At 39.2% G+C, this 15,752-nt stretch overlaps 1 protein-coding gene across 9 annotated transcripts in view; it reads right to left on the bottom strand.

The window, feature by feature from the left end:
• Positions 1 to 4,452: 4,452 nt before the first annotated feature.
• Positions 4,453 to 15,752, bottom strand: part of Cald1 (caldesmon 1) — a 220,704-nt gene continuing 209,404 nt past the window's right edge. For 8 of the 9 annotated variants that reach the window (XM_069996817.1, XM_069996821.1, XM_069996823.1 and 5 more), the window contains 2 exons: positions 9,881 to 9,961; positions 4,453 to 6,643 (listed from right to left, as the gene is read on the bottom strand). In XM_069996817.1, coding sequence (XP_069852918.1) covers positions 6,635 to 6,643; positions 9,881 to 9,961 — 90 coding nt within the window. In that variant the 3' untranslated portion in view covers positions 4,453 to 6,634. The remainder of the gene's footprint in view (positions 6,644 to 9,880; positions 9,962 to 15,752) is intronic. The other variant, XM_069996820.1, reaches the window with a different exon arrangement.

Below are 15,752 nucleotides of genomic sequence, written 5' to 3'. Positions count from 1 at the left end.
CAGTCCAAATATGTCAGGAAAACCATAAAGTAAAAGAAGATCATTTAGGTTCATAATAAAAATATTTAGGAGTTGAGCAAATCTTTAAAAATCATATTTATTCTACCCTTAATTCAACCAATCTGTATTGAATACTGTGCCAAGGACTATTTTCCAAGTAAATCTACAAGAGGGATTATGTTCCAATGAGAGAAAACACAAAAGCAGCAATCTAAACTAGTGAGATAATGATAATTACCATGGAGAGAAATAAAGCTGAAAGAAGTGTAGAACAAGCTGAGGCCCAGGCTCTTTGGTAAGGCAGCTGTTTGAGGTGTGGTTAGGGAGGGCTCTAGATAGCTGAGCAGAGGATGAGCCACAGGAAGTCCTTGTCAAGGAAAGCAGAGAGTACAGGCCCTAGAGAAGGACTGTGAGTTACATAGGCTACACTGCATAGTTACAGCTTAGCTGGAGTTGATATTTTAAGGAGGTTTTGTGAGGATTCATCTCTTCCCTGAGAAAATCTAAAACATTTTTCTTAAATGTTTGCTTCTTTTTAAAGACTCTAAATAAAAAAAATTGTTTCATACTTACTCTTCTCCTCTAGATAGTAGCATAAATAGCAATGGAGTTCTTTGCCTTCAAGTTAAAGTGGATATAAAACCTAGAGTAAATTCCTACCAAGGATTTTCTATGATTCAGAGAAGATTACTGGACAGACTCATATGTAATCAGCCTGTGCCTTTTGGAAAAGCAGATTTACTCCAGCAGTTATTTCTCTTCTAATTTTGTTTTCTTTTGGCTAGTTTACTTCAAGGCTGCAAGTAGGAAAGATACTATTTTAAATGTAGAGTAAAAGGAAAAAGTAACAAAACCTATCTAGACCCCTATAGACACATTTAGAAGCTCCAAAGGCCTGGGATCAGGAGGAGAATTCATTTTTAGTAAAATGTCCCCATGGAAGTTGTGTTAAGAATTTAATTTATTTTGGGTAGCTGTATACTTTGAATGTGTTTAGCAGAGGCTTTCATGAGAAAATGAAGTGAGTGTAGCAGTCAGTTCTTTGTGACATCACAGAAGCTAACCCTCAGGCCCTTCAAGGTTTTTTGCTGGGTGTAGGGTGGCCTAGTGTAAGATGATACCTCTCAAACTGTTACTAATGTCATACATTGAAGTACTAACCAAGACTCAGCTCAAAGTCTATAACCTGGAAGCTGCCTTTCCCATCCCTTCTGTTACTGTAGACCTCTCTTTGGGGATGACGGTGAAGCATCCCTTCAATATGTGGAAATGAGGTAGCACAGTGAGAATGTCTGAATCCTGCTTGTTCAGCCAACTATAGAATAAATCAGCTCTAAAGAGAATGAGTGGTTTAGAAGTGGCTCTGTGGCTCAAGTGGTAGAGCTCTGGCCTTGAGCTGAAGAGCTCAGGGACAACATCCAGGCCCAGAGTTGAAGCCCCACAACAGACAAAAAAAGGAGTGGTTTCCAAACTAGGTGTGAAATCACATAATAATATATATGGCCTCCCTTTTCAATAACTGTCCCTGATCAGGGCAATGGTGAAGTTTTATTTCTGAGGACTTAATGACCAGATTCTGTGATATTTCAGCTGTGTTAGATGACTAAAACAGTTTCCTCTGGGGATGTAAAAATTAGTCCTGGTTAGGTTCTGGTGGTTAATGCTTAGAATCCTAGCTACTCAGGAGGCTAAGATCTGAAGATCATGCTTTGAAGCCAGCCCAGGCAGAAAAGTCCATGAGACTCTTATCTTCAGTTAACCAGCAAAAAGTCAGATAAGGAGTTATGACTCAAGGGGTAGAGTGCTACGCTTGAGTAAAAAACAGGCCAGTGTAAGCACAGGCCCTGAGTTCAATCCCCAGTCGTGGTGCATACAAAAAAAAGTTAATCCTGGTATTTGGTATTCAGACATGGTATTAAAAAGTTCATTTTCAAATCCAGTTTCAAACTCCAAGGTCCTATTTTCCCAACTCCTAGAGAAGCTCATCTTTCTGTCCCTAGAGCTGATGGTTTATGAAAATGGAAGGTAGGATGGAGTTTCACCGTTTACATTCTCCCTCCCAGATTCTTGCTGCTTTGGGTGAGGATGGACTGGGTTCCCAAAGGGCAAAGGTCAGCTTAACTAGCCCAAGTTACTGCCTACATGGTTGTAACTGACACTCTGTTCTTGCTCTGGCTGTGGACTTTCTGAAGACAGCAGTAACTGGGTTCTCCCCTTGGTGCCAGGAGGCAATGTTTTTGATGCACATTTCTAGGCAGCAGTCTCTTGTGAAAGACATTGGGGAGATATAGTTAAGAGCAAGAATGCAGGGATCACTTGCAGGTGGTCAAATATTCTGCCACATAGCAACCACATGGCTATGGCCAAGTTCTTAAAGTTCTCTGTGCTTTGATTCATTTACCGGTAAACTGGAGAGAATACGAGGAGGATCTATGATAGATAGGTAAGTAGCCTATCCTGTAGGGTTACTGTGAGGAATCAATGAGGAAATGAACACTACACTCTAAGCAGTATGAAGGGGATGGGTTGGAGCCATCTCTCTCTTCACCCACAGTGCAGTGAAAGTTTTCAAGGTGTTCCTTGGGACCAGCAGCATTAGCATCATGGGAGAACTTGTTAGAATGCAAATTCTCAGGACCCACCCTAGACCTATGGAGTTAGAAACAATGGAGTGAGACAATCTCTATTTCAACAACAGTTCTCCCCGCGCGTGCCCCCTCCCACCTCCCGCTCCCCAGGTGATGATGATGGACCCTAACTTTAGAGATCTGTTGGCATTAAGGGATTATGTTTGGATTCATGATGACATTTGGATGCTGGAATGAGAATACTGAATCCTGTGATCTTGGGAAAGTTACTTAGTCTCTCTGTTTTTCAATGTCTTTGCAAAATGGAGCAGATAAGGACACCTACTCAAAGGTTATTATGAAGATGAAGATAGTTGATATACACAGAGCTACTCCAATGAGAGCACTGGAAACACGGTTGCCCACAGAGGCCTAGGGTAAGAGAGGAACCTTGTTTCTTAAACAGTCTCCAAAGCAGTAGAATCACCACACTGTCACTTGGAAATGTGAAATCTCAGCATTGCTCATACTTAATGTACAAAGATGTGTATTTTTTTGTCAGTCACGGGGCTTAATATGTGCATTAAAAAAAAATCACTTCAGTGTTCCTTTGATAGAAAAAGGACATTGCCCCCAGAATGACCAAAATGTAATAATAATAAAATAATACAACAATTCATGGATCAAAAAAAAAAAAAAAAGAAAAAGGACATTGCATAACTAAATTATGCCAGAGCATAATTCTGTCCTGAAATCTAAATAGGAGTGAAACCAGTGGCCAACTCTAGTGAAGACAGCCCTAAAAATCTTAAATCTGATGATTGCTGAATGACAGTTCCTTATCCAGGAAAAAATACCGAGAGATTCTCTGATTATCCTCCTTTGGATTGTTTGGGTCATCTTGACCAAAGACCAGTTGCAGACTTTTGAGATTTTGTTTTTTTGTTTTTTGTTTTTTTTTGGGTCCGGTCGTGGGGCCTGAACTCTGGGCCTGGGCACTGTCCCTCAGTTCTTCAGCTCAAGGCTAGCGCTCTACCACTTGAGCCACAGTGCCACTTCCGGGTTTTTTCTTTTTGCTTATGCGGTGCTGAGGAATCGAACCCAGGGCCTCATGCATGCAAGGCAAGTGCTCTACCACTGAGCCACCTTCCCAGCCCCTGAGATGTTATTAAAGATGGAGTTGAATGAGAAACCTGTGTCATCTTTGGTCAATGAGGAAACATCAAATTTCCTGGAGAAAAGACTTCACAGTTGCTTGCCACCTATTTCTGGTGTTTACAACTTGCTGAAACTTCACAAGGAGATAATTTTGAATTAATATGTTTTTCTGGTTAGGCATTTAAAGCAAGGGAGGAATCTTATTTCAAGTACCTATTGTTTGCTGCAACATTATTGGTGAGTCAAATTCCATGATACATTTTTTTTTGGGGGGGGGGTCTGGTCGTGGGGCCTGAACTCTGGGCCTGGGCGCTGTCCCTCAGCTCTTCAGCTCAAGGCTAGCGTGCTACCACTTGAGCCACAGCGCCACTTCCGGCTTTTTCTTTTTTGCTTATGTGGTGCTTAGGAATCGAACCCAGGGCCTCATGCATGCAAGGTAAGCGCTCTACCACTGAGCCACCTTCCCAGCCCAAATCCCATGATACTTAAGGCTATGAGTTTATGTGTAAAATTATGAGTAGGCCTATCCAAAGCATAAAGTTCTTGAGCCCTCACAAAAGTTACCTGAAATAAGCAGCATTTATAAAAGTAAAAATATTAATTCTTCTTAAAGAATGAAACTAACATTCAATGTGACCTAGACGCATCTGTCATGTCATTCGGATTACAATGGACACAACCTTTCTCATCAATATTATACTAAGTAAAAATCCATAAGACCAAGCCATTTAGAGGAATTTCATTTATTGTGGATACATTTTCACAATACATTTCTATTGCAGCAATCAGTTATCAGTGAACAGTATCAAGTGTTTATAACATTCTTAAGAATGGCAGATTCACAGAACATGCTAGTCAGCTTGAAGCTTTCTCTCTTAATGATAACAGAGAATTGTAATTGAACAAGTAAATGGGGGAACTGTAATTCCAAAGATTAAATCCAAGAACTAAATTCTACCCTCAAACTTATTCCATCCAAATACTGGAATAAAAGTCAGGATTGATACATTCTCTTCTTTAGATTTTCTAGGAAAAAAAGTACAGAATATAGCAATCAGGAGAAACTCTTGTTCAAAAGTTTAACAAAGCAATGTTCCTACTGTTGGCCTTAATCCAAACTGTGATCAAATTCACTCCAATGATGAGTTATTTACATGAACGTGTCATGTACATTCTAGTATATCTTATCATAGACTTGTGTCTACTCTGTCAAAAGTGGATGAGTTATACAATCTCGGTGCCTTTCCTTCCTTTGGCCCATTACTGATTTGTGAGAAAAATACAATATGGAAGGCAGTAATTACTCCACAAGCCAGCTCTTTTCTGTCTAGCTCTTGCTTGCTACCTTGGAAGCTATCTCTCTATGTGGTAAGAATTGAAACTAAGGTATGAGTTTACATAACTCTGTATGTATATGTCTACAGAAGAATACTTTGCCAAGACATTGAAACTGTTTGTTTTTTTCCATCATCTATTGGGATGAGGTTTGAGGTGGAAAGTCCTTGAGAGTCTTATCTCCAGAAAACCAGAAGTGGGGCTGTGGCTCTAATTGGTAGAGCACTAGCTTTGAGCACAAAGAGCTCAGGGACAGCGCGCAGGCCCTGAGTTCAAGCCCCGTAACCAACATCTTTCCCGCAAAAAAAGTTTCAGAGTCATACAGATACAAGTACAATCATGCCTTCTACGTACTAGAGTCTGTTTATTTCTCTGTTTCCAGATATTGAGTCAAAGTTGGTCTTTGTTAGACCTTCATATAAATTCCAATTTGTGTAATATTGTCACCAAAATTCTTGTCCTTCAATTTTAGAGAAGTGACAGATATCACGCAGGCCAACTTAGTCTGAATTTCATCACTACAAATAAGTAGGCTTAACTGGATCTAGAGGAGGTAAAATTACCTTTAATAATAAACTAAATACTATATCATAGAAAATTCCAACTCATTTTGACACTTCTAATCTCCTTTTCTTCAATAATTTTCTTTTACAAGTCACTAGGCTTTGAAAAAATATTGATACCTATCTGCCATGTTTTTTAAAATTTTGGCAAATATGAAATATTAATATAATATTGTGATGTTTAATTTTTAAGAAGCTGTGATTCTGGCTGGTTACAAGGACATGCTGCTAAATATCATAGTCTAGCACATGAAAAAGCATTCTACCTTTTAGTGTGTTTGTATACATGTATGCACAAACATACATAAGTGGGTAATCTAATATGTGGTTCAAGCTTCTATCACTACCCAAGAAATCTACAAAGCAATCAGCCTAAAAAAACAAAAATCAGTACCACTGTCAACCTAAAATAATAATTCACTTTAGGAATGAATCAGCACACAAAAAAGTAATACCTTAACAGTATATCTTTTTCTTCTTCTTTTTTAAAGACAATCATTGTTGACATATATCAAATCTGAAATGGGTTGCTTTCAGAAACATTGACTATTTAGATAATTTCTTCCATGCTTTTTTTTTTTTCTAAAGTGCAGGAACAACATGACTTCTGTATTTAAAAACAAACAAACAAAAGAACCCCTGTGGTTTATCTTTCTAGATACTGCATGTATTCCTCAGGCAACCTTAACCATGGCTCTTCTTTCATTGGCTTCGATGTGGCTGGTGTCACGGTTCAGATGTGGGGTGATAATGAGCAGTAGAAAAGTCTCTATTTCACAGCATGGTTTTCTTGAGAAGCAGGCTCTTGTGCTATGGAAGTACTTTGACCAAGAACATCACTAGATATGATTATTAAATATAGTGATCATATACATGGGGTTACTGGGATAATGGAAGATAAAAGAAAATGAACCCAATTTAGTAAATCAACATAAATATGAAACAGAGCAATTCGCCCTTTACAATTGAGCTGGTCCAGCGTCTTGAGCTTGGGTTCTTTCTGGTATTGCCTCAAACCTGCTGAGAGAAGAGAACTTTAAGTTGGTAGCTCATAGTGTTCTAATAGATGATTTGTATCAAAAGAAAAAAAAAAAGAGATACTAGACAGTGTGTTGGAAATGAATTATACAACATGAAGGGGGAGGGGTTGGGAAGGGAAAAACTGGGAGAAAATGAGGGAGGGGGTGACACTGTTCAAAAAGAAATGTACGGCCTGAGAACGTGGCTCAGTGGCAGAGTGCTTGTATAAATGAGGTCCTGGGTTGGATTCCTCAGCATCACATAAACAGAAAAAGCCAGAAGTGGCACTGTGGCTCCAGTGGTAGAGCGTTAGCCTTGAGCTGAAGGGCTGAGGGACAGCGCCCAGGCCCAGAGTTCAGGCCCCATGACCAGCAAAAAAGAAAAAAGAAAATGTACTCATTACCTGACTTACGTAACCCCTCCATATATCACCTTTACAATAAAATATAAATAAAAGTATAAAATTAAAAAAAAGGATATTATAGCAGAAAGAAATATTGGCATTTTATTCATTCTATTCAACTAGAATCTTTTTGTTTAATTTTAATTTTATTGTCAAGGTGATGGAGAGGGGTTACAGTTACAGAAGTAAGGTAGTAAGTACATTTCTTGTGGAAATTGTTACCCCCTCCTTCATTTTTCTCCCTCTTTCCCTCCCCCTCTCCTCTCTCCAAGTTGTACAGATCATTTCCAACCTAGCATCTTGTAAGTATTGCTGCTGCATTGGTTCTCCCTTTGTCCTTTGTCTCACTCAACTATGATCTTTTATTCTACCCTTTTTTATGCTGATCTTTCTTCACTTCTCTCTTCCTTTCTTTTCCTTTATATTCCCTTCTCCTGTCTCGATCTTCCTCTTTACTCATGGTATTTATGGCATTCAGAGCCATGTTTGTCTAGCTCCACTGGCCAGAAATGTCTAGTGTGCATATAGAATAGGCCTATGAACCTGGTCAGGTTCATATCCAATGTATAGTGGTAAAGTAGGAATGATGATGGTTGTTTTCTTTTCTCATTTTCTCCTGGATATCTTCTTTTACTCCTTCCTGTTCCTAAGCCCTTACTCCTGGTAATTTTCTCTCTTTGTCCTATTCTCAGTCTACTCCCTTTCCTACTCAGTGAGTTGCTCAAAGTCACTGCTGAGGCATGAAATGCTAATGTGTTGTAAAATCTCATTTGAATATGTTGTAGATTTTCATGTCAAAGGAATGAATGAAAGTACAGGAAAGTAGTAAGTAGTAAGTAGAAAGTAGTAGAAAGTAGTAAGTGTGACGATTCCCAGCAGAGCTTCCTAACCTGCCAGCTCATGAGAATTTATCTCTGGTTCTGGTCACTGTTGTAATTACCACAGGAGTTCCACAGTGCACAAGAGGAAGGTGTGATGTGTGTGTGTGTGTGTGTGTGTGTGTGTGTGTGTGTGTGTGTGAGAGAGAGAGAGAGAGAGAGAGAAAGCTCTGCACCTCTACCTTGTGCCACCATGTTGCACAATTCTGAGTTCTCCCTGTGCTGTATTGTAGGTGAGTGGTGGTCTTGACTACCAAGCTCATCTTTGCTTAACTTCCCAGAGCTGTGACTAAGACAATGTGCTCGGGAGGGTGCCATTCTATCTGAGATGATAGACTTTGGACCGCTGACACCCCCTGCTTAGAAATGAGGCTGTCTAAGCACTTGGAGCGCTACTTCTGAAAGGTTAGATAGGAGACTGATCCTAACAGGCCTTAAGCCAACAAGCTCATTCTATGTTTAAGAACAAACAAAGATCTCCTCCTTTCCCCACCGCCAATAGACAATTCCCCAGGGAATTTCTTAAGAAATGTTACATTTCCTGTCAAATATGCAGCCCTTTAAAAGTGATAGAGATGATGGTTAAGAATGAGTGTCAATCCAAAGTTAATTTCCCAGTGCTTTTGGGAATGGACTGCCCCTTCCTTCACATGCTGGCTGGAGCAGCCAGTGAAATCACAGCAGCACCTGGCCTATAGCTGACACTCCCGCTCACTGCTAGTAGTTTTTAGTGATGGTCATTATTACTGGGTACTTGTAATCCATGTAGCATTTATTTGAGAAACTGACCTTATTTAAGTCACTTTAAGTGGAGAGGCTGGATTGTGTTGGATTGTAAAAACAATATACAACTACTTGGAAAAGATGGAGCAATGTATAGCTGTGTCAGATTTAAGAACATGTGGACAGTAGGAAAGGGGGAACTAATTCTCTCATTTCAGAGAATGATTCTCTAATGGTCATTATCTTTGATTTCTTCTTCTTCTTCCTCTTCTTCTCTTTCTTGAAACAAGGTCTTGATAATCAGCCTTCTGTGTGCTGGGATTATAGGCATGTACCACCTTGCCTGGATTTTTTTTTTTTTTTTTTAGAGGAGTCTCACAGACTTTCCTGCCCAGGCTAGCTTTGAACTGAGCTCCTCAGATCTCAGCCTTTTGAGTAGCTAGGATTACAGGTGTGAGCCACTGGTGCCCAGCTCTTACCTGGCTTTTTAATGTGTTCTTCAGTCTTGAGTTTCCTTAAGAAGTGCCTTGCTCCCTAGAGTTCTGTGTCATCTCATAAGCAGGCTGTTCTAATCTTACGGATTTTCTCTGCATTACAGGAGAAGACTGGGAGCACTTGTTGAGATAAGAAAGAGCTATGATAAAGATCTGAATTAGGGGCCTTTCTTGTCCTATTTGTAGCCCAGGTATCCTCTCTGAAGAATGAATACCTATGAGAAATCCAAGCATTCTTCACCATTAGTTTTCACAGGAGAACAACATTTCCTTACTTTTGAATCACTTTAATTTTGGCCTTAGCAACTTTTAGTCTGGGACTGCAAGCAGTACCCAAGGATAGTTCCAGAAAGAAGCTGTGGAGTCACTGAAGGAGAAGACATTCTGCCCCTAAGGGATCTGTTTTTCCCAAATGACTAGAGCAAAGCTGGGATCTTGCAAAGACATGGATACCATGATTATTCCATCTGAGTGTCTCTACCTACCTTTCTACCACTAGGCTATCTTACTGGGAATCATTCCTCGGGCTTGAGCTATGTATGTTGTGTGCCCGACAGACCTGCAAGGCCAAAGGCTCTGTAAACTTTTTCTTTCACTGGTCTGACATATTGGTCTTTCAGAAACTCATGGTTATAGAGACACAGACTTGTGGGGTAGTGATATTTGACCTCAGGACATTACACTGCAAGACTCTTAAGGAAAATCCATCGCTGAAACATCAGTCTTCCCCATAGATTACCTTAGTGGTGGAAGTGACCTTATCCACAGATTGCTTTTCCCAGAGGTTCCGCTTGCCAGATACATCTCCTGGCCTCAAGTCCTGTAAAGAGCAAGCAGAAAACATTAGTAGGTGGTGGCCATTTAAATTTTGAGGTCTAAAGAAGCCACCATACCTATTGTTTTGTTGGTATCAATTTGGTGTTCAATACACTTTACCTTTGTGGTAAGAAGTGGGTGGACTTAACAGGACCATTAAGTTGTTATTTGATTTTATGTAGCTGGAAGTACATAGAGCATTTGAGCCCTTGCTTTCACCAAGGACTTACTGTTTATTGAACGTCACATTGGATGATGCCTGTTTGCGAGAATGTACCCTATTTCTATGTTTCTGAAAATTATTTAAAAATAGTTCATTTGGGGATTAATAAACATTATAATCCTCGCAGAATGAACTTTCTTTAGAGCTCTTCACCATGTCGACTGGACTGTGTGTGTGTGTGTGTGTGTGTGTGTGTGTGTGTGTGTGTGTGTGTGTGTGTGTGTGTGTGTGTGTATGTGTGTGTGTCCTGGGCTTGAACTCAGCGCCTCATGCTCTTGTTTAGCTTTTCCACTCACAGTTGATGCTATCACTTGAGCCACTCCTCTACTTCTGTTTTTTTTTTTTTACTGGCTAACTGGCGAAAAGAGAAAGAGACTCTCAAATTTGTCTGCTGGCTCTAACTCATGATCCTTAGATCTCAAGTCTCCTGAGTAGCTGGGCTTACAGGCGTGAGCAATCACTTTGTGTCTAGTTTGACTTTATTTCCTTAGCATATGCCAGCTGCCAACACTGCATCTCTTTTCCTAAGGCCTTTCTGTGCCTGCAGGTGTCAACTTGTGTACCCAAAGACAGGTTGGAAGTTCAGAGTTCACATTCCAGGAGCAGTGAGCATTGGTGCAAGAACAGTGCTCAGATTCACTCATGCTTCAGGTAGCGTCTGCCAGAAGTATGCATTCTCTAGTGGCTCCCAGGGTTTGCCCAATGAGTGTTTACAAACATATGGAGACTTGCTTAGTAACACGTTCTTTTATTGGTTGCCACCTTCTCCCTGTCTTACTCCCTGTAGCACTTTCTCTAACTCTCAAAATCAACTTGACCTGGAGTCTCTCTGTCTTAGTTCTAGGTAGCCGAAACTATTTTGTATTTCCTCAGGGTACACTGGGTAATTGAGAAGGACATCAATAGAACCTTGTTCTGTGAAAATACACATTTGTTACAAATCATACATATAAGAGATGAAGTAGGTAAAAAGATGTGGAAATCTTGGGGAAGAAAATGCAAAATACACCCAGAACAGTTACATAGCTCTGAGTCTTTATTTTCTATCACATGATTCATTTCATTTGGATGAAGATCCAAATTTCTGTTTCCTATTTATGTTTTTTCCAGCATTTGCTTCTATTAGTACTGGGCAAAAGGTCGTTCGTAGAAAATAAATGTGTTTCACTGAAATAGTCCTGTTTTTTCTGGCAACTTGCTGGTCTCATCCAGAAGGCAGAGCTAATACCAACTGCATTTAGCTACAGATACCAGACTAAGTGGATATATTTCTAACACGAATATTGCAATCTAGCATTGAAAATGCATTGCTAAACAGTGCATCATGTGAAGCATTTCAGATTTGTCTTAAATTTACTGAGTTTTTAGATTTCTCCTGTGATATGAATTTTTGACGTTCTATTAGAGAGCTATACCTATTTAACTTGGAAAGCCACAAATCAGATTTGGTTTTCTTTTTACTTACATTGGAAAATGTAGGTAAGAGCTGCCAAATTGGCTGAAAAGGTGTTTTAAAATTTTAGAAACTATAGTTAGGAACATGATGCTAGGAGCCATGGAAAGTAGTTATTATCAATTATTTGAAATATAGGAGATAAATATTTCTCTTTCATATGAATGTTCTAAGGAAATGGACTCTATTTCTCTTAAATCATGAGGTCACAGCTAAAAGTTTTAGTCCGTTTTAAGGGAATCTTAGCATCCAAGTTGTAAATTGGTATATTTAAGTCAAAGGTGAAATGCAAATAGAATTACCTGACCAGGCTACGTTTTAGAGAAAGACTCACTCCAGAGGAAGAAGAAATGAAGGCAGGAAAATGGAGCAGGTTTCCACTCAACCAGAGACCAAAGAATGAAGAAGAGAAGCCAGCTGAGAAAGACACTGTTGTCGTTGTGTTCAAACAAAAAGAAAGACAAATTAGCTTTTTAATTACTTCATAACATGGAGTTCAGACATGAACAACAGACAAACTAGCTAAAACAGACATACTCAGAACTGAATTCTACTTACAAAGTTATCCTGAAATCCTAGAATTTCTACCTATAAAGATTTTATTTATCCTCGTAGGACACCGACGTGAGTTAATTTTGAATGTGTTTTCAGCCTCTTCAAATAGTTTGTGACAGATGATTTTGAGCTTTTGCAATTCTTACCATCGATGAGAATGATTATATAAGTTCTTGTAGAAGATGGCTTTCCTTGGCAAGGTGTTTTAGAATCCAGCACTTCCATATTAGAATTACTGTTTTCCTTCCTCTCAGGGTTACACTTGGTGAGTATGGTTTTGTTAAAATTAATTCTCCTCTGATTTTGCCCTACTGGTCATACGCCACTCATCTATAAACATAAACCTCAACTTTTTTTTTCTTTTTTGGCCAGTTGTGAGGCGTGAACTCTGGGCCTGGGTGCTGTCCTTCAGCTCTTCAGCTCAAGGCAAGTGCTCTACCACTTGAGCCACAGCACCACTTCAGGTTTTCTGGTGGTTTATTTGAGGTAAGACTCTCATAGACTTTTCTGTCTGGGCTGGCTTTGAACTGTGAATCTCAGATCTCAGCCTCCTAAGTAGCTAGGATGACAGGCATGAGCCACTGGTGCCCAGCAAAATTCAAAAAAATTTTTTTGTTGGTTGTAGGGCCTGAATTCTGGGCCTAGGCACTGTCCCTCAGTTCTTCAGCTCAAGGCTAGCGCTCTACCACTTGAGCCACAGTTCCACTTCTGGCTTTTTTTGCTCATGTGTACTGAGGAATCGAACCCAGGGCCTCATGCATGCAAGGCAAACACTCTACCACTGAACCACTTTCCCAGCCCCAAACCTCAACATTTTATTCTCTCTGTCCATCCATGTCAAGGAGTAGAAACAATAGGTTTAGATAAAATGTCTACAATCCAAAATCAGTAGGTATCTTTGAGAGCCTTCTATTTGCTATGGTTTTTCAGACATTCTCATTTCAGGGTCAGATTGGCAGGCTCCCAAAGGAGTCAATCTCAGACATGTGCCATGAAGCGACAGAAAGAAACAGGACACAAGGGCAAGAAGAGCTCAGCAAGTTCAAGAATGCATGATTTCATATTTCAAAAATGTGTTATGATTTGTGTGTGTGTGTGTACCAGTTCTGGGGCTCGAACTCAGGGCCTAGGCACTATCCTTGAATGCTTCTGCTCAGGGTTACTGCACTACCATTTAAATGACAGCTTCACTTCTGGCTTTTGGAGGGTTAATTGGCGATAATAGTCTGGACTTTCCAGCCCAGGAGTAATCCACAGATCTCAGCCTCCTGGTTACAACTGTAATTTTCAGGAGGAAAATAAAGCACAAACCTGTCGGTTAAGCATCACAATCTTTAGCTATAGGAGACACTGAGGGCAAGATGTAGGGACCTCATATTTTACTTATTTATTTATTTTTGTTGGTCATGGGTCTTGAACTTGGGGCCTGGGCACTGTCCCTGAGCTCTTTTGTTTTTGCTCAAGGCTAGTACTCTACCTTTGAACCACAATGCCACTGAATCATCTTTTTAACCGTGTCTATGAATCTTCTCCCAAAGAGACTGCCATGTTATTAGCTGTACTTCGACATGGTGCTAGGTCTAAAATCTGGGTGAAATGTGCACAAAGTATAAAGTAGCCTAATAAGTACACTTAAATGAGCATTTCACATATAATGTCAAATTACATACTATATTCTTTCACTCTGGGTCTTGCTCAGGTAGCTACACTAGTCCGATGGGAAGAAAGAAATCACAACAATCTTTATTTCTATATTCTTTCTTTTTTTCTGTCCTTCCTTTAGGAGGTTGTCTAGCTATAATTTTATTTTCTTTAGTACATTTTTTTGCCTTGTCATTTTTAGGAAGCCATTAATAACTCCAGAAAATATGTATTTCTTTTCAAAGGAAATCTTGACATGGTTGGACATAATATAGTAACAACTACATTTACATTTAATCTTTTAAACCTTTCTATTAGAATGAAATATAAATGTTGGCAATAAGCTTATCAGTTTAAGTAATGATAAATAAAAGAGTAAGAAGGAATTCCTGGAACAACGTCATAAGTATACTTGGGTACAGAAATAAAATAGACTAAAATGCTACAAATATGAAAAAGAAAAACCATGTACATACGCAAGGAGGAAAACACTTAACATCTCTTCTTCTTCTTTTTATCTGAAGAGTTCTTCAAGGGATCTATGATCTTTTTGTTTTTTGGAAGTACTGGGGTTTGAACTCAGGGCCTTATGCTTGTCAACCAAGTACTCTAGCATTGGAACTATATCTCTTCCACAAACTTGGTGAACTTATATTGTCTGCTGTGGGGCTTGAATTTAGGGCCTGGGTGCTGTCCCTGATTTCTTTTTTCTCAAGGCTAGCACTCTATTACTTTGAGACTCAGAGTTCCATGTCTAGTATTCTGGTGATTAATTGAAGATAAACGTCTCATGGACTTTCCTTCCCAGGCTTCTTTTGAACTGTGATCCTCAGATCTCAGCCACCTAAGTAGCTAGTGTTATAGGCATGAGCCACCAGTGCCTGGCAATACATATTTATTTGATATAGTATCATGCTTCACTTGTCTCCTTTTATAGGGCAACTCTCTTCTATCAACTGGGAATGGGAAATAATTTTTTTCTTTTGGTATGTAAAGACTGTACAGTTAGAAATTGGATTCATGCTACTTTTTACCTCTGGTGAGCCTTTATACAAAGATTCTGGGTTGTACCCAAGAAGTGTATGCTAACATTTCTACCTATTCTTTTTTAATTAGAGAATGATCAAATTTAGTTGGAAATTGTGGGTAGAAAGAATTAATTAAATGCTGTTGTGGCTCAACAGTAGAGGTCTAGGTCATAGTAAATATGGGCTGGAAAGCTTTGCTTTGTCCTGAATGTCATCTCCATGGGTACTGAGAGAGCTACAAAGTCAACTTAAAAGGTCAGCTCTGCATTCTATGGGACTAATGCAATCATCATAAATAGTCAATGAAAAGGTTAAAAGACTTGTTATAGTTAGATAACTACTCATGATAAATAAGAAAAGTTTGTGTTTTTAAAACAACCTTTATAATTCATTTTTTGGTTCTAATTTCACTAGTGATTGAAAAAAATGACACCCAATTTTTCTAGTTTCCAGTTTTAAGGGCTTCTTTTTGTAGGTGCTGATTTTTTCTTTAAAAAAAAAAAAGGTGGTGATTATTTCAACAACTATTCCCAAGCTGCATTTTATGCCAAGTTATAAAAATTAGATAAATTTGAAAATGCGGATTCAAAACAGCCAATATGCACATTCTTTTGTGAAGAAGTTTTTGTAATAGAGAGAATGCCAAAGAAATCAGGCATTCTGTTTTCAAATTCCTATGACATTTATAGAATAGAAGCCAAACAAATAAACCTGTGGAGGGTCTGGATTTGAACTGCGCCAGTATTCTGGCTAAGTTTTCCTTCCATCAGTTGGGAGCGATGACAATTTCATTGCTGTTTACCCTCTTGGTCATGGTGGCATAGCTACTCAAGACTGACTGAATCTGCATACCTTCTTGTTTGTTATCCAACAACAAAAGCAGAAAAATGGACAC

The sequence above is a fragment of the Dipodomys merriami genome, unplaced genomic scaffold, assembly GCF_024711535.1.
Source record: "Dipodomys merriami isolate MVZ:Mamm:240054 unplaced genomic scaffold, mDipMer1.0.p SCAF_5, whole genome shotgun sequence".
Taxonomy (NCBI): Eukaryota; Metazoa; Chordata; class Mammalia; order Rodentia; family Heteromyidae; genus Dipodomys; species Dipodomys merriami.
This window is presented reverse-complemented; position numbering and strand designations above follow the sequence as displayed.